Below are 19,536 nucleotides of genomic sequence, written 5' to 3'. Positions count from 1 at the left end.
GTCTATAGTTATCAAACATTATTTTGTAAAGCCCCCAAAATATACACACTATAAACTTACTTCTTAAGCTTCCCCTCCATGATAATTTTGTCTTTCCTCATGTTTGCCATCTGCTCCAGGTTCTTATCAATTTCACTGTAAGAAAGGGTGAAATAGATCCATTGGCTGATTTTGTAAACACAGTACATACACTGCTCACAAAAAGTTCGTTAGGCTTTCTCTAACAAGGAGCTGAGGAGCAAAATACGCAACTTCCAGTAGTCAAGAACGCTCATTCCTACACCTTTTGGTGATTCTCTGTATCTCTGTTGCAACAAGGGGCCACTGAGCTTATAGTGTCATAAGTGGTTTGCGAGAGAGGCATCACCGGAAATGTTTATGGTTCAAACACCTGTTGTGAATTCTGCTCTTCAGCTCCTTATTGGAGAACAGCAAGTTGTGCAAAAACATTAGCAGAGTTACAAGGGGCCTCGCATTCCAATTAAACCTAAATAAACAAAACAGAATGAAAATGCTCCATATAAACACCTCAATCGGAATCAAGAGGCCGAATCCAAATGGACTTTCATTCAGAATCAAAGGTGGTGGGATATTCCTTTTGTCAATGTGAACAATTCAGTCGCCACAGCCAGGCTGCATCCACTGCGGTGACATAAATGCGTAGTGACGTTGCCGTTTACGCTCTTGAAAATGGCAGCGTCCTACCAGAGCTTGCTTTAAACTACTGGTAACTCGTTTTTGTCAGGCTGTTGATTTTATAAATGTGTAAAAACAATCACAAGTACTGGGCTAAATATACGAGTGAACTCCATCTTGATGAATCATATGATTAATCTGCGCATGTCACACCGCTGTTCTGATTTAATGTCACGGCGCATATAATCGGAAGAGGTCACGTCACATATAAACAGCTCACCAGAGATCTCCAGTCGGAATAATTTCAGTGGCAATGAAACACAGCTACTGAACAGTTGAGTGGGGTGAAATTACACGCACCTGTAAAAGTTATAGTGCATTTTATGTTGCAACAAATACCTGATAACGACTTTGCTGCAAGCCAGCTCGTTTGCCAGGAATCCCAGGATGGAGGCTTTCTGGGAAGGCGTGTGTGCCTGGAAAGCCTTGGTCTTCAGACTGAGGGCTAGAGGGGCGAGATCAGTATTGGCACAATGGGCCCCCATGTACATCTGCAGCACCTCAGACACATTGTCCCGGTTTATGCCAACGTTGGTCAAATGGTCCCCCAGCATGGTCTTTGTCTAGCAGAGAAGTAGAAAATGTCAACATTTTGACTTTGCATGTTTCATTCATATCCAAGGGTGTCAAAATTCTGGGGATTTTCAAAAGTCGGTCAACTTTCCATGGAAACTAATGAGAATAGACGGTAATAGGCCAGGAATTTACAAAATTCAAGGATGTCTCTTCATAGGAGATTCAAACACAGTTATGGAAAGCCACAACCACGTTTCATACAAGTACAGTATCCTTAAAAAAACTAAACAAAACCAAAACAAAAACAGTCACAGTACTGTAATGTGTATTTTGCATGGCTCTGGCTTTTAACATTTATAACGATACCTTTCCTTTAATTAACCTCAGTTTTCACTTTTCTCAGCTCATTCCCGTTATTCTAAATAAATTTACCACATCTTTGAGACATTTACTGGCTCTTTCATGGGGCCTATTTAAAATCTTGAACAAGATGCACCTAAGCAGTGTACCATGAACATTTATAACTATGAAGGTTTTTTTAAATTTAACTAAAACAAATAGAGAACAAACTCACCCAAATGAAGTACATTACCTTTTGTCCAGGAGGCAAACCAGGATCACAGACTGCCAGAGACAGTAGTTTGACCAAGAGGTCTTGGACTTGACCCATGCTATCGCCCACATTGAGCAAGCCCTCTTGTAGCATACCCAGTGTTGGGACATCAACATTCAAGTCCAGGCCCAAAACTTTTCCAAATCCTCGCAAGAACTGCATCAGCATTAAACAGTCAGACACTGCACGGCCTGGAAGGATCAGCCCGGGAATTCTGGAGAACTCAGGTAGAGCCTGAAGAAGACAATATGGGTAGAATGTTTCCTAGAAGTTCAAATTTGGTGTCACCTTCAAGATGTGCCCAATGTGCCTGGTTATTAACTTTAATAGTATGTAGTACTATCAATAGCCACTTGAGGGCATAGAAATAAAAAATATCACTACTACAGACTTATTTGGTGTCGTCAAGACCACCAATACTGATTGTCTCATAACAACATATTTAACTACACACTTTCAGTTCCTTTTCCATACACGCATACCGATAGTATGCTCCGAAATATCTTCATAATCATGATCTGTATCAAATTGCGAAAAGGTATGATAAATAGTTTTTGTTTTACAGCACTCGTTTTTGGATAAAAACATCTACTACCAGAGAATGTGATGTCCTATTCTATCTAAGAAAGCCACATATGCAGTTTTTTTTCTTTTATGCTTCAACCATGTTGTTGTGTATTTTGGTCTTTTCAGGAAAAATCTGAAGAAATATTGAGGAAAGTGGTCAAATGGCAAAACTCGTAAAGTTTACCCCAGTCTGTGTGTGAGGGTTAAATGGCATAGACATCTAGACTAAACAGCATAGCTACATGTATATAAACAAACAGATCACCTAAGATCTTAAACTACCTTCTGATCCGACAGGCACATGTCTTCATTTGGCTTCTTCAGCTCTCTGGCTATCTCCAACTCCAGCCTGCGTTGCTCCAGCTTGCGCTCTTTGTTGAGACGTTTCTCGTCCCTTTTTTCCTGCCGCAGGCGCTCGCGCTCCTGTGAGATCCGGAGTTTGCAGACGCATTAGGAGAAAATGTATTGGTCCAGAATCGTGCATGTGTACATTTTTGAAAACTAGCAATATTTGTGTGTGTGTGTGCTTGTGAAAGCATGTGTGTGTTAAGATTGCAGCTATATGCATTCAAAGGAAACGTGCTCGAGGGTCCGAATCTTTGAAGGGAAAGAATGAACAATATCATGGGAGAACATGGGGAGCTGACGCAGGAATAATGACTTTGTTTTGTGACATGGCGTTGTGGTGTCCAAACTACTGCCTGGGGGCCATTTGTCGTCCACCTTCTTTTTTTAGTGCCCCCGGGTAAATAATGTGGGGCAGTGTAAAAAGTGTGAGGTGGTGCGACACCCCCGAGCACTAAAATGACCAGTTACGACTAATAAACTGTGGTTTAATACAGAGGGCAAAGGGCAAATGATGCAGAATAACTATTTACAATCAGAGGCAAAAAGATTCAAAGTCTGGATATTTCTAAATAAATTGAAGTGAAAATAGGTTAGATCAGTTTCAGCATGTTTTGTTAAAAATGGATCACAGTTTTCCCTCTGGTGCTGAAGAAACTACGGCATACAGCCATGATTGAACATGATTTTGAGGTGGTATGTTGATATTGGTGCGCATATCAACTCAAGAGAGATGGCATTTTTTACATTTTTTTTTTTTTTTGAAAAGTAGAGGTTTTGGAGATGCAGTGATTCTGCCAGACAGCATCACTTATATAAAAGAACATTAATTTTCCAGATTGCTTTTAGCCTGGAAAAAGTTTGGACACCCCTCATTTTTTACATTTTTGTGTGTGTGTGCGTGTGCGTGTGCGTGTGTGTGTGTGTGTGTGTGTGTGTGTGTCTTCATGTGTGTGTGTTGGTCTTTTGATTTTTCGGCCCATGACTACCTCTGCTTTCTTGCGAGCCTCAACGGCCTTCATCAGCATTACATGCTGCCTCCTCCTTTCTCTCTCCTACAGTAGCAGAAAAGAGAGGCACATTACAGTAACAGGGACAACTGCAAATAGCTCGGTCAAGGCTGTACAATTTTAGTATGTATTAATACAACAGAAATGCTCTAAATTCATTAGAGGCACCATACTTGGAACAAACACAAAACGATGCTTCACATGTATACACTGTCACATGTATGGTGGAAGCATTACGTGAAGAATACAGTAGTACGATGACAACCAAAAAAGCAACACATAGATGCGATACGTAGTAGATGTGATGACAGGCTCAAAAAAGAGAAGCAGCTGGAATCAGTGACGGCGCATCTAAGCTAAAGCGGATAGAATACAAGCGACAAAATGTTGGTTGCCAGAAGATAATATATTGTATTAGTCATTGGTGACATTTATTTGACGCTTTACTAATAATATTTAGTGGAGGGGACGACAAAAAGGAATGATGAGCTTACAAACAGAGCAGTTACACTTGAGTGGATTTGGCAGTTTTAGTATTAGCACAGTATGAGTCTGCGGAGAATGAGACATCTATTTTGTTCTCTGGTGTATGATTCAAAGTCTTCTGCAAAAGGCCATGCGAATCACCGGTGACTGGCTATCATTTCATTTGATCTCTTCAGGTTTTACCCTCGACAGTATCAGACTCTAATTCCCACTGTGATCCACCAAAGGACACAATTACCAGTAGTTTTGCCTGCCAAGAACATTACCGGCAGTGAGTGAAATGGTTGTGAGGAGCATTTTTACATTGGGAAACGGGGGGGAATCAAAACAGGATGGGGACCTGGTAGCACTAGGAGTGGTATGATGTATTTTTATTTATTTATTTATTACTAAAAATGGAATATAGCAGTGTTTTCTAAGTCTGAAATACAGTGTTTCATTGTTTGCAAAATTGTAATCATTTTATGGATTTTTACACTATTGTGGTGCCTTGACGTACAACAAAATGAACATACTCTCAAGGAGCATGGTGGAAAAGCTCACGCTGAACTGACTGCATGGTAAAACGGCTGACCCGAGCTGGAGTACAAGTGTGATTTGTGATGAGTAAATTGCAATGAGCTTGGTCAAAGAACGAATTTAACTAGTAAATCAAGGTACCACTGAATATGTTCACAAGAAGATTGTTTGTTTCTGAAGATCAGAATTTTGTGATGCGGTTTGGTTTATCATTTTGGTGTTTAATTATACACTTTTAATCATGTTTTATGTTTTAGTATTGTAATTTGCACCTTCAGTTTGTATGTAGGTCCATATGGATTGATACAACAGCTTTTACAGGGCATAAGGGACAGATAAGATCGGCAGACCTTAGATTCAGCTGCAGCTGAGCATGTGTGAGAAGGGCTCAAAGCACAATAATCAGGCTGAAAGAAAATGCTATACAGAACCCATTTGTCCCCTCGGTGTTATCGATCGCGGGGATGATCTTGCTACATGCTGTTTCTGCCGTCAAATGACCTGACAGTGACGTGGGCGATTCAACTGAGGCATCTCCATTGTCCACCATGAAAACAAAATGATTCAAATAACGGTGAATAATAGAGGCTGGGACGGGTTAAAGTTCAGCACTCGGACCGAGAGACATGCTAAACGTCTGTGCCAATTGTCAAGCTCCCGTGAGTAGGTTTGTAAAGTGGTGGAAAATTTTGAGTTAATTTTCACGGAAATTGTGGTAATTAACTGTGAATATACGGTGATGGAAATTGATCATATTCACGAAGAAATTTTAAGTTTTTTTAGAAGCAGACATCCATTTAAAATTGTTAACCCACCTTGCCCACATGTGAGGGCCTTATAGTCGAATGGAACCTCAATTTCGTAATTTTTTTCATCTACAGTTGACATCCACTCAGCTTTCAGATAAAAATAAATACATTTGACTCGGCCATTCAATTCCAAAAATCAATGAACGTCCAGCCGAGGCATTGTGTAAGGTGTGTAAAAAGACGACAATGCAAGCTTTTATTAACAACTCAAGGCAATAAGTCTCCCGGTCTGCTAGGCACCACTCGGGCAACATCGCCATGACCCGGACCTTCAAAGTAAAAGCAAGCACTGCAGTTACACAGTCTCACCACACTTTCTTAAACCGCACGGTGGTTTATTTAGCAGTCACACACAAACAAGCACAAAATAGTCTGTGTGCGCAGCTGCTAAATAAACCACCACAGGGACAAAGAACGCATGGTGAAACTCATTATGCTGGTGTGCTATTTTTGAAAGGGCTGACTTTTGTCAGGATGTATTATGCCAACACTGCCCCAACTTGCTTGAGTGTTGCTGAGCAGACTGGGAGGGCTGATTGCCTTGAATTGTTAATTCATTCAGTGCCAGCCATTTTCAGACCCTTCTTTATCCTACCACGTGGGAAAAAAAATACATAAAGATGTACATGGGATTGAATGAATGGATTCTGAAAAAAACATTGAATGAGTTAATAAATGCTTGAATTAAGCTTGCCATCGGTTGAGGCGAGAAATTCGACAGAATTCAAGAAAGCAAAAATACAAAAATTTCATCTTCTCCTCATTAACTTCTTCAAGATTTTTTTAAAAATAAAAGTTTGTTAGACGTCAATTCATCCATTTATATATACTTTTTTCAATGCAAAGCAAAAGTTATTTTCCATAAAATGTATTTTTTGTTCACACGTGAGGGTAAAGATTCCATCTGAAATGGATTAATTGGATTTAAAATATATTCTTTTTTATGGGACTCGTTGCTTTGGTTTTCATATGATTCAGACTTCATGGAACGGAATGATGATGAAACTTGAGGTTCGATCTTTACTGCTGGAGAAATTTTCTCCTTCACACAAGAGGCAACCAAATTAACTAAGCGATGTATCAAAAATTGCAGAATTTGTAAATCTAGGTAGTACTGTGCTCGCACTGTGCTTGCTTGAAATCTTGTTTCACACCGGATTATGCTCAAATCCATTTTCCCTGACTGTATTTATGTTTCCTATTAAGTGGCACGAGCCTTCGTAGTTTATTCCCTTTGACGGCCATGTCAAGTCCCCTTCTTGGAAAATGTATGTAATTTTGCACCCTAGTACTCATGACAACAAACTCTATTCCAATACAACAATTAAGATGATGTGTGTGATGGATGGAAACTCCTCGAGTGCACTTTGAGACACAGTGAGTGTGGTTTGGCTAGCAGTCTTTTGCAATGCATTGGGGGGGCAGAAGCTGCCTGGCCAATGTGACATGGTCAGTTGTCCCTCATGACGAGCAGATGGAGGCAGCATACTGACTCTTTTTATGTCTTTTGTTTGTTTTGCTGGAAAGCCATGCAGAAGAATGTAGTATGACAGCAGCCAGTGCTACACTTAATGCATTGCTATGACAACCATAACACAACCAGTTACACGATGCAGGTGTTAGATGTACAAAAATAAACATACCCATACCATATCTAGTCTATGCCTCTCCAACTCCTGGCAGAGAGAGTTGGCAAAATATTATGAAACAGAAGTAATATCCAGAACCAGAAAGCATTGAGTTTTCATATTCAAAATTAATCACGACAAAAGCTTCTTTTGTTGAGCAGGAACCAGTGTTTAAGTTGTAGTGAGTTTACCTGGTGCTTCAGGATCTCCGCCTGTTGTCTCCTCAGCTCCTTCTCCTTGGAGAGAGAAAAGAGATGAGGCAGTAAGATCAAAACACTGTGATACTCCTGCCAATCCCATTTTTTTCTTTTTTAGAGGCCATGCCAACTGAAAAAGAACACTAGCGAGCTTCAAAGTAAGAAAACAGTAAACGAAAAGTAGCTTACTAAAAAAGATTTTCAAAAACATGACTTTAAAGCAACACACGTTTCAAAGTTCATTTTACTTCATTCTATCAGGCAGGTGTATGAGAACATTAAAAATGCTAATAGCAATGGCATCTGATTCCCTGAAAAAAAAAAGATTTATCAAAATGACAAATCCTGTAACGCTGCCATACTGTGACGTCTTCTGTGCTCTCCATACTGTGATGTCTTCTGTCTTCTAACACGCTACTGGTCATTTTATACCACTCATTGTGATATAAAATTGCTGTATAGAAGTGACTGGCTAATGCAGCCAACCTGTGTACTGTGCATTGGTGTACAACAGGTCCATCACAGTGGCATAATGTATGAAAACTCTTGACAGATTCTCACCAAAATTTATGTCGGCACGTGTATACATGTGCTAATCATATTTGAATATATACACGGATGTGAGGTATTGATGTGATTTAACGGTAGTATTTTTCCTTAAAATGATTTGTGTACTCATTGGCGAAAGGTGGCGCTAGAAGTGGGGGAGTGGGGCGTGACTCGTAAGAAACAGTTGTGAGGAGAGAGCCTCTTATATGGGTGTGAAGATGAATTTAAAGAATATTGGGTTGAAAAAAAAACTGAACGCCTTTTATTTTAACAATCCTGGGTAAAAAAACAAAAACAAACGCCTTTTAACAATCCATGTATTTAAAGTGGTGATAAATTAATTCTTGGGCTTCAGTGAGTCATACCTTTATTCGCTTTTCAGCCTCCAATATTTTGGCATTGGCTGCTTCTTCTTTCTTTTTTCGCTTGGCCTGCAAATAAAAATTCATGTCAAGAACAGATGCATGCCAATCAGTCTCGGACGAGCTTGACTTTTGCCTCTGATTCAGCCCAATATTTGCAGTTTCCTGGTTTCAGCAAACATTCCATGCCCCCAGAATGCCAGTCAAATTTGTAGAACACTGCCAATGAATTATGTATCTCTTTAACACGTAATTGTGAAAATGTTGAAGCCTCCTGTTAAGAGCGTCTTGTCAACCGTGTCGACTCAAAATTGATTTAGTCCTAAAACACTTTGAAGCTGCGGCATTATAATTGCGAGCGCCTGGATATGCGCGTCTGTGTATGTGTAAGCATCTCTCTCTGTTTGTGTGTGGCGCCTTTTTTTCTTCTCTCCACTCGACCCACTTACACCGAACTGTTACTGTTGTCTGATGGGGGAAAAAAGACCTTTCTGTCCAATTTAAATAAGGTCTGAAGAGGCAGCAACCGCCATTTTAATATTCAACAGCCGTCAACCAAGACCAATTTAGCATTAGTTCCATATGGAATTATGCCTAAGACGACGCAACGCCTCCAAAGCATGCCACTATTCAGTAATGAGCTTTAGGAAGATTAAAAACACTATACAGTAGTCAAAGGGGCTGCAGCTATCCAGGAATGTTCTGCTTTATCGGGCGCTGTTGGGTCAGATTCTGTTACCTCCAAAATTTGCTGTGCCCTGAGTTCTTTTTCCATCCGAATTTGCTGAATACGCTTGATCTTTTCCTGTTGGAAAAAACAAAATAAAAACGTTTTTTGTTTGTTTTTTGAATGCAGACATAATGTTTCGGGTTAATTTGTCCAATTACATCATCACAATTATCACCTCTATTATATGAAAGACTATCGAAGTAGAACTATTGCTTTTATGTTGCGAAAAACAGTATTGGAAACCCAGCTATAGATTGACAAACAGATGATAAATCCTTAATGTTTTAGGATAAACAGAAAGCATTTTTATTTTTTACACCATCTGTGTTTTTTTTTGTTGTTGTTGCTGTTTCACTGTTATGAGATTGCCTTCAAAGAATTCTCCCAACAAAAGAGGCATTAAGCTGTTTCTTGCATGTCCCCGTTTAAACAATTAAAACTAGCTGTGTCTTTAAAACAACCACATAGCTTTGCCAAAGAGGAGTTCTTTAGCTTGATGACATTGCAAACCGCCATAGAAGGCTAACGAACAGAATCTATCATTGTTAAAAGTAATGGATATTTGAGCCCAAAAGGTGAAGCAGCACATGTAGACAGATAAAAGAACTTAGAGGCATAAATCCTTTTTCCTCTATGTGATTAATATTATTGCTGCTTACTGAGGAATTTTAAAGAGCCCAATAATTGCGCCATCTCTATTTTTTTCTGACACTGGGTGGCCAATGCACACACACCAGAAAGAGCTGCAGAATGTCCATTGAAGCAAAAAATGCAGCAAGAACTGTTTCTTTAAATTCTAGTTAATTATGAGCACTTTATGATTTTACAAAGTACAACATTATGGAGTGCTGTTTGTCATGTCAAAACACAAAGTTCTTTTGATGGTTTCCTTTCATTTTAATAATGAATGATGACGAGTCTCGCATGTTATGGGTTATGTGGGTAGTGAGAGAATGAATTAAGCTCATGTCTCAAGCACCACTGTACATGACTTAGACTTCTTTCAAGGTTCTCCCATAACCCTTCATAAATCAGCAGGTGCATCTTTCTGCAGGAACCAGTGCAAATGTGTTGGGAACACAGACAGTTCTTGGGACTGTTTCTATTGCTCTCTCGAACACTGTTATCACTGTCCCATTAATAAAATACAAGCAATTTTATCAGGGGCAGGGTGTACATCGGGCATTTCGAGAAAATATTTTAATATGTTAAGAGAGTGACATACGAGGTACATCTATTGCTGTTAAAGGAGTTATTTTTTACCTGAAAACTTAACCACAGAAAAATACTTGGGATAAAATCACTTTACATCAATATTTTGGTTCATTTGGGCAAAAAACACAAAAGTATGTTTAATGCCGGCGGTAAAATGAAAAGCAAGACTATCAGATTAGAGGTACTGAGTATTTTTTAGCGACACAGTTACTGGTTTTCAAGGGGAAAGGAAATCATTGGTCAGCAAAGGCATGGAGTCCACGTACCTGCTGCTTAAGAATCTTGATCTGCTCTTTTTGCTTCCGTCTCTCCTCTGCCGCCATGATAGCTGCAAGAGTCAAGAGAGGTTCTATGATCGACTACAAAATCGGCCTACACAGCCGGAGTCTCAAATGTATTCGATTGACAGATTTCATAGCCCCTAATTGCTCCTGATAGGCTCGGTTGGCATCTTTCATGCTGTCAGCCTCCACCATTGGTGTGAGACTAAATTTGTGTCTCTGAATGTGAATTAGGAATCGACAATCAGCAATTGATGAACAGTGAACAATTGATTCATTCTTCTGTTTGATTCTTACATTCACTATTACAGTGGACCTTGTGCACAATCCACCGTTTTCACTTTTCTTGTAATGCAGCTACTCTTTGTTGGTTGACTTTACTTTGTCAACATTTATTGTGTGGGAATACCAAAAGGTGAGTTTGAGGACTAAAGTGTATGTATTGATGTGTTAACCACATCTGCATGGGAAATCACACTCCAGTCACTTGCATTGGTTTAGAGTAGCCAGTAAATTTATTAGAATACCCTGTGTTAGGTTTCTGTCACAGGTACCCCAAATTAAGAGCATTGCTAATGACCATTGGTATTTGTCATTTTATATTTCTGTCATGGTTAATACACCAGTATATAGAAGCTCTTCAACCAAATGATATTTTTAATGCTAAAATATATCTATCACTAGCCAGAAGTGGTCATTTATAGTTTTGCAAAAAAAAAAAAATTGCATATATATATATTTTGCATATATATATATATATATATATATATATGATATAAAAATATTTCTTGAGTTAAATGTGTACAGTACTCACATTAATTTGCTTACAAATCTTTTAACATTAAAAATGTGTTTTACTAGTTCAATGTTGTCTTCTGTTCAAATTTGGGTATAACTGAGTTAGAAGATGAAATCATATAGAAATTCCTAAACTCAAACCTCAAAGTGAAAGAGCGCACATTAAAAGCTCTGATCAAATTCATCTTCTTGTGCAACAGATCTATAGATAGCTGTTTTGAGCAAGTAATCAATACACTTGACATCCAGGTGAAAGGTCCATGTATTAGCAAGCTCTCTGTGACAATATAAAATTGTACTCGTTAACATCTAGTGCTTCACTAGAAATACTTTTACCTCACAAGTAACATGTAGTTGTCCTACGAGTATGCCAGAGTTGTCCGTGCAGTATTGTCATACAGTTGACGAAAACAACATTACTAGTAAGATACTAGCTATTCTACTACCATAACCTTGGCATTCTATTAGTGCATCTCACGAGTGACGACAATCAGCGGGCTTATACACTGACCTTAACTCAATCCAGCTTCCACAATATCAACCAATGAGCAAAGTCACAGAGTTGTGAAACAGCTGACTGTCCAGTATAGACTGGTTTTAAAAAAAAAAATAAAAGGTTCCTACCTTGCTGTTTCCGAGCTTCTTTGGCGGCACGTGCCAGTGCCTGCTTTTCTAGTTTTCTCATCAGTTTCATCTGGGCTGCCTGTCGGGCTATTTCTGAACACCGGAAAAGAGAAAAATTGTCAGTGAGGAATTTCTTTGCCTGACCTTCCTTTGCTCAATGAATGATGAGGGGGCTGTGCTTGATTAGGTAAAAGTGGATCAAGGACAGTAGTCGGAAGTACAAAAAATGAAACAGACTTTTCAGGTATCTATACTTTTGAGGATTTAATTTTCTGACGGCTTTTTACTTTTACTCACTACATTTGAAAACACATATCAACACTTTCTATTCCGGGTGTTGTCAAAATAGGTTCAGTATTTTCCCTCCCCCAACACCCACGGATGATGACACAATGTATAAAAGACGTAAAGGGGCGGATGCCAAGTCCACCGTGGTTGAGATGTTAAATGGTTTTGAGCTTGGAGACTTAAGGTGGCAAAATAAGAAATGCAGCAACACGAAGGAACCAATGTGCATTCACGACAATGATGCAACAGATTCAGCCAAGAAAGAAATTCCCCATCCATGTTTTTTTTTTTAAAGAGAATTTTTGATGTTCACTACAAGAATGACTCTTGGCAAATCTGAAAAGGTATCCAGTTAATTTAGCTATTTATATTTAGTTGAATCAGTACTTCTAATTTTACCATTTTAATTACGTACTACGACATATCTGTACTTCTAAAAAGTGTAAATATGTTAGCCACCTGCAATCATGGAAGATGTCATTTATTTGATATATTAATAGATATTGCAATACTATTATCAAACCACAAATTGACACTACTCATAGTTCTGCTGTTTCTATGATTATTTGCTAAACTTGACCCAAAGATACTGGAACTCATTTTCTCTACTGACCTTGAGCTTCTAATTTGCGCAGGAGTTTGACCTCACTGGGGCTGGGACCTTCCGTTACCAAGGGATCGCCCACATTCGGGGGTCGACCTTTCCTCCGCCGATTAGCTTTGGCACTGTCGCCAGCTAACTGACGTTCTGAATTGGGGGGACGACCCCGCCGGCCTTCCATTGCCAAAATGTGAGGAATGACTTCCTCTTCCTTTAACAGGTTCCACTGTAAACCCTGAAGAGCCAGAAAATACATGCAGAGAGTTTGGGAGGGGGAAGTGGTGAACAACATTTAACACTTGAGGAAGAATTTAATTCGGAATCAAAAATGTTTCACTGGAGCTTAATTGTTGATTTTTTTTTTTAAGATATAATCAATGTTCTTATTTAGGTTTGAGGGAGGTATAGAAACCAGGTTACATGGCAACACAGGCCACCTGAGGAAGTAAGTTCATCACTAGGGTTCTGCATGATTCCTGTCCCTGCCCTGACAGTGACTGCTGCATAAAGCTCAGCCTGAACAGGGATCAAGGAGAGGGGGAGAGAGAGCGAGAAAGTACGGAAAGCCATTGTAACATTTATTGCATATCAAGGATGTTCATCTTAAAGTCAGTGTACTAGTATGCTTATTATCCTCACTAGTAAGACAATTCAGAACACAAGTACTAGAATGAGAAGCGTGTGCCTGTAGAACGACTCTTTTACTAAGAACCGTACTTATAAGTTACAGGTGCTCTACTAGCGCGCTCAATTGTCTTTCTACTAAGGACAATAAGTGTAGTTCAGTGACCTTAAGCTGGATATCATGGATATCAATAAATGCTCAAATGGTTTTCCATACGAGACACAGAGAGAGGGAGAGGGAGAGAGATGAAAGGCGTTCACCTGGGGTCCTTCTCTGGCTTCATAGAAGTCACCAACCCTGATCTTTGCACTGAAGCTAAAATTATCACGCGTGATGCCACTTATTCCATTTCTGGATAGATACTACAGAAGAGAAAATAATAAATGGCGTTGGTTTAGGCAGAAAAAGGCGAAATTAGCGACATTGAAAAAGCAGTTGGGAGACTAGACTATAGATGGGAGGGAGTCTACAGTTGTAGTGCATCTGTGCAGGCCTTGCTAATCACGATAAAAGCCAGAGGACAACAAAAAATAAAAATGAAAAAAAAAACAGCAAAAGCTCTTAAGGGAAAGAAAAACAGTTGTGACCTTGGGGTGCACAATTCAGGCTCTTTCTAACTATCTGTGGCCAGACATTTTTTCACTCCCTGCTGACTGATGGATGAGCAGTGAGTGGATACTAGTGAGCAGCCATTTTTCTATTTTGACAACTGCACTAAAGGTAGTTTGACGATCACTGTTGAACCAAATAAACGTTATCTGTACAAATGAGGCCGAAGCTGTGCATCCCAACATTAACCATTAATCATTGCTTTGTGGAGGGTGAGGGAAGCTAAGTGGCACAAGAAGAGACGCTAAGAATAACATCTCACACTATTAGGGTCACAGGAAGCAGAATGGGAGTAGTAGGGGTACACGTAGCAGTGGCCAAAGTGCAAATGATATCACAAAGACTGATGCACATTGATTTGTTTGAGCATACATAGATACCTTCATCACATCTGGGTATTGTCTCAGTTTCTTGCCACATGGTGCGTAGTAGGCTACATCCCCCTGAGGCCGCCCTGACACGTTTTTGATTCTCGTTTCTCTCCGCCACCTTGGTTTTTAACAAGTTCAAAAAAAAGAAGGCCATTATCTTAAAAGAATATTTGTTGTGAGACATGACTACCGTAGATGGTATAGATTGATTTGAGCCGTACCCCAACTCCAGAGGTGTCATCAAATCCTTCTCATCCATCACACGCTTTCTCTTTCCTAAACCTATAAAAAGAGTCAATGGTATTTTTACACCAAGAATACACAAGTGCAAAATGGCGCGCGCGCACACACACACACACACACACACACACACACACACACACACACACACACACAATATTTTTGGGAATTTCATTGTGAAAATTTAGCATTTTGGGGAATTTGAAGATTACTGGAATACGGCTCTCAAAATATTATGAATGAGCTGAATGAACAGTGGTGTGGGAAAGTTGGGAAACTTGTTTGTTGCATGTCTCAATTCACTTGCATGGTGATATCGTCGAAAAAGTTGGCACTTTAGAAGTGTGAAAAGCAAATCCTAACGTCCTGAATTTTGTCAAAACACTTTGATCACAGGTGCCAATGCTCTTCAAGATACACACCATTTGAGAATTCTTTTTCGAATGGGCCTTCACATAAATAAAGATAAATGAACAATACTGTTCCTGAAAAGATGGAGCACAAAGGCTCCACAGCAATGACCGCTTTGGCTACAAATACGTCCTACTTTCTCTGATGTGGATAAGTAATCTACACAGATCACACGTGTCAAAACAGTAGTTTCACAAGCATGCCACAACAAGACCTCGGCTCTCCGGTTCCTGTCTTCTTTCTCGTTTTCTAGAGGTAATGATCGCTCTTCAACATATTGCGTTAAACAGCACAGGCCATGCATGAATCGCATTCTGCAGCTTTTCTTTGCAGTATCATATACAGCTTTAATGATGATAAAGTGAACATCTGCTGCTTGCAACAAGTCAGCAAGAGGTACCAAACCAATCTTCATCCCTCTTTTTTCCCCAATGAGTCTGCATTAGATATTTTAATATATTACCTAATGGAGAGGCTAGGCTGTAGGAGGAGGAGCCAGGAGAGCTGTGATAGGCCAAGGCACTGGAGCTGGTGACAATAGTGGGCGTCTTGATGACCTGGAGATTGAGAGGGGAGCAGCTGGTGGCTGTGTGATTGGCTGAGGTGTTCAGTAGTTCTGGGCCTTTGGTTTGCCCGCGGGGAGTTGTTTCCTTCTTTGACGAGCCGGATGACAGCGACCAGGACTCCTTGACTTTCTTTCCAGAGATGTCACTGTCTGAGTTGCTGTCTGACTCTAGACATATGCAAACAGATTACAATGTCACAATGAAGTACAGGTAATCTGCCCTTTGTTACAGATTTATAACTGCCTTTAACATTTTTTTGTCATTTTCAATATACAGACAGACAGGTCAAGATTTTACAGTTGCACCCTCAGTCAAGTGCTGCAGCATGCGACATATTTCTAATGAAGAAAGATTCAGAGAAGGTCCCTAACAAAGCTCCAGTATGTACTCCGGTATGCTTTTGAGTGTTGTTGTATTGCTGCTCTCTGTATTTCTGTTAAACCCATCGATGGCATTTCACATTATATGCCATCATTAAGATAACAAACTTTCAATAGCAAACTATAATGTTATGGAATAGTTATGGAAAAAAAACCCATCCGAGCCATGTTGTAGAAATTCACACAAAAACCGTCACAATTCTTTTGGATAGAGGTGACCAGGGAATATTGATCCATTACTCCTCAATGGCGCTGTGAATTTACAGGAATTGGGACATTCTCCAATACTTCTCAATCCAAAGATGTTTACATTGCTTGATTTGTGACAAGTAGACCACACAGGACTTGTGATGTTTATAGCTCCTACAAATTGTGTACAGCACCTTGCAATGACTGGCAATGCACGATCATGAGAATTAACATTCAATTAAATTCAATTAAAAAAAAAAAACTTGAGATTTCTTATGCAACCCCAACTTTCCTCCACCCTCTGCTGACAAAGAAGTGGAAGCTCCATTTGTTAGATTATTAGCAATCTAAGCAAAAGTGCGGGCAGGTTGATTGGGCATTCCAAATTGGCTCTAGGTGTGATTGTGAGCGCGAATAGTTAGTTGTTCATCTCCGTGTGCCCTGCCATTGGCTGGCAATCAATTCAGGGTGTACCCCGTCTACTGCCCGAAGACAGCTGGGATAGGCTCCAGCACACCCCGTGACCCTTGTGAGGATAAGCTAATTAGAAAATGGATGGATGGTTGATTTAAAAGTGTGATTTCTGAGGTCGTTTTTCACCTGCCCATTGTCCAAACACACTGGAATTTGAGGTGTTAAAGAAACAGTGACAAGAACTGGTGTTAATTAAAAACTTGATTCAGGAAAATAAGAAAAAAATAAATAAATCTGAAAAATTACAGCGTATGAATTTGTTAAAAAACAAGCTGAAAGGCTAGTAACATATATAAACAAAGTGCTGAGTGCGGTTTGTACCAACCTGACAAGCTGTCGTCAGAGTCATCATCGTCTTCTTCCTCCTCTTCAAGGTCATCATCATCATCATCGTCATCGTCGCCTGAGTCGTCAGATTCCTTGTTAGCGGGGAGACCGGCCGCAGGGTTACAATTACCAGGAATTCCCACCCCAGGAATGCCAACACCGGGGATACCGACTCCCGGGATCCCGATCCCCGACTCTCCTCCACGAAACAAATCGACTAAAGACTGTACCAAATGGTTCTGAGAGAAGCCTTTCCAGTTTGCTAAAGGCCCTGTTTGTCCCGGTCCTTGTGTCAGGTTTGGCGTCTGTCCCTTCCCCTTTGGGTTCTTGATCTTTCTGGAGCCATAGCTCGCGGCATGAGGTGAGGTAGTAGGTGGCTGCGACGCAAGACCAGCCTGGGAGCTTGTTTGGGTCCTACTCGCCCCTGTGCTAAGATTGACAGGCATTGACCCACCATCAGAGTCACACTGAGGGGACTTGCCTTGAGAGGCAGAGTTTTTGCGAGGTTTGGTGATGAGGGCCAAAGGTGCGTCCTGAGTGGTGCTTTGGATGACTCCGTTGGGGTGATTAGGTTCAGGAAGCCCGAGCAGGGCGCTCGAGAGGAAGAGGTTGGAGTGATTGTTCTGGGGTGGAGGAGGCAAAGCGGGTGGCAACGGAGAAGACAGAGACATCCCCTTGGGAGACTTGTTCGGCCCCTGCTTCCTTGGCTCGGCTGGGAACGTCTGTCCTTGGGACATGAGAGTCTGGGAACAGGAGGAGAAGAGCGGAGAGAAAACAAGAAGAGGCAGTGAGTTGGGGGGGATGGTGGACGGTAATAGCAAAACCGAGAGGCACAATGAAAGTTCAGAAGAAAACTAGGGAAAATGGAACAAAGTGCAGTTGCTCAAACTGTCAGTTTGTATTACTGTTTGATTGGGCAGCTGACTAACTACAATGCAGACTCTGGTACAGTGGAACCTCGGAACTGACCCTGAAAGGATTACGATAGATTTCCATGATTTGACATGAAATTATTTGGTTATCATTTTGATTTTTAAATGTTTCCAGTTTTACAATAAACTCCTCGCGGCAATGAGAAATAAAAGCTTGAGCTATGCATTCTTATATGGAGAACTGTGTGAGTGACACAGCATTTTTATCATTTCCGCTAAGTGTTCTTTGACAATAGATTCTCGGGGAAAAAAAACATTTGAAAAAGTTTCAGTGTGTGCTGCATTAAAAGTGTGTGGAAGAGGCAAAGCTTCTCTTCTCTTTTTTTTTTTTTTTTTTTTTTTTTTTTTTAATATGGTCTCATATCCCCTGTGGGTCCGGACAGTGTACAGTGCGAAATAAAAATAGGGTCCGGACCATGTATAGTGCGAAACAAATACAACAGTGTGAGTCCTCCACCTTCTCCTATTGATGTGCTGAATTCAGTTGAGTTAGTCGGCTTACCTGTTTCAGTCTGAACTCATTGATCTGTGCAAGTGAGTCTTCAAGCAGTTTCCTCCTGTTGTTTGCTTTGGCACTGCCCGCAGCAGCGTAGTGAGGTGGCTTCAGTGAGGACTTGTGGGGGCTAGTTACAGATGAGGTCAAAGTGAAATCCTTTGGGGAGGTAGACAGCGGGAAGGCCGAGCATGGGGGGGAGGGCACCGAAACAGGCTTGGGGGAGGAGGAAAGGGAGAGGGGCAAGTGCTGAGGGGACGAAGAGGACGGCAGCAGTTTGGGACGTTTGGGAGACACGGAGCTGGTGAGTGCATTTGGAGAGTGGGTGAGGGCGATGGGGGAGGAAGACGGCGAGGACTCCCTGTGGGGCTGGCTGAGGAGTGCCAGGGACTTTGAGTTGGCAGCCAGGCCAGTGGACTGGATCACACTGAAGTGTTGTTCTGGTCTGGATCTGGAAGAGTGTATAGCCAGTGGTGAGCTTTGGGACAGGACTGGGGGAGACACGGAATGGGCTATGGGAATGAGGGTTGGAGGGTTGGGGGGGGCTGTTTGGATGTGGTTCCCCTGGGCGTCTGCTGTGTGGACCACAAAGTCTGTCTTTCCAGCGACTGGTATCAGAACCTGGGGAGGAAACAGACATTTAAAAAGCCTTCTTAAACAAAGCAAAAATTCATCCTCAGCCATGCATATTTGGTGTGACATTGTATTCATTTGGTCCTCAAAGTAGATGCTCTTATTTTCAAAATGTTTCTCTTGACTACACTGCTTCCAGGACGTGTATGTGGATGTCAATATTTTTTTTTGTCCAATCACATCTCAGCCATCACGTGTTGCCATGTCAAACTCATTTGCCAAAGTCCTTAAGCATCAATCGGTAGTGCTGCCTATTGTTCCTTAAAACTGTACAAGCAATGGGACTGAGATTTCAACTTCCGTCCTCTGATTGGGCAAAGAGAACCTGTTACAGCCATGTATGACTAGCTTAGCGCATCTGTAGCCCTCTGCCACATTAAAGCATTGAATAATGCGCATCTCTGCTGAGTATGAAGCATTTTACTTCATTTCTTTGTTTTTGTCATGCTATT

General features: G+C 40.8%; 1 protein-coding gene across 14 annotated transcripts in view; it reads right to left on the bottom strand.

Moving 5' to 3' along the window:
* baz2ba (bromodomain adjacent to zinc finger domain, 2Ba) overlaps positions 1-19,536 on the bottom strand; it is a 98,783-nt gene that overhangs the window by 11,987 nt on the left and 67,260 nt on the right. For 4 of the 14 annotated variants that reach the window (XM_019886683.1, XM_019886682.1, XM_019886689.1 and 1 more), the window contains 18 exons: positions 18,461-19,072; positions 17,025-17,769; positions 15,554-15,823; positions 14,661-14,721; positions 14,449-14,557; positions 13,720-13,821; positions 12,847-13,069; positions 11,946-12,038; positions 10,509-10,570; positions 9,037-9,102; positions 8,301-8,366; positions 7,381-7,425; positions 7,205-7,237; positions 3,727-3,792; positions 2,675-2,815; positions 1,805-2,059; positions 1,036-1,259; positions 61-135 (listed from right to left, as the gene is read on the bottom strand). In XM_019886683.1, the coding sequence (XP_019742242.1) occupies positions 61-135; positions 1,036-1,259; positions 1,805-2,059; positions 2,675-2,815; positions 3,727-3,792; positions 7,205-7,237; positions 7,381-7,425; positions 8,301-8,366; positions 9,037-9,102; positions 10,509-10,570; positions 11,946-12,038; positions 12,847-13,069; positions 13,720-13,821; positions 14,449-14,557; positions 14,661-14,721; positions 15,554-15,823; positions 17,025-17,769; positions 18,461-19,072 (3,248 nt within the window). The remainder of the gene's footprint in view (positions 1-60; positions 136-1,035; positions 1,260-1,804; positions 2,060-2,674; positions 2,816-3,726; positions 3,793-7,204; positions 7,238-7,380; positions 7,426-8,300; positions 8,367-9,036; positions 9,103-10,508; positions 10,571-11,945; positions 12,039-12,846; positions 13,070-13,719; positions 13,822-14,448; positions 14,558-14,660; positions 14,722-15,553; positions 15,824-17,024; positions 17,770-18,460; positions 19,073-19,536) is intronic. The other 10 variants (XM_019886685.1, XM_019886697.1, XM_019886686.1 and 7 more) reach the window with 6 other exon arrangements.

This window comes from Hippocampus comes, unplaced genomic scaffold (assembly GCF_001891065.2).
Source record: "Hippocampus comes isolate QL1 unplaced genomic scaffold, H_comes_QL1_v1.1 scaffold261, whole genome shotgun sequence".
NCBI classification, from domain to species: Eukaryota; Metazoa; Chordata; class Actinopteri; order Syngnathiformes; family Syngnathidae; genus Hippocampus; species Hippocampus comes.
The sequence above is the reverse complement of the archived record's forward strand: the minus strand, read 5'-3'. Positions and strand labels throughout refer to the sequence as shown.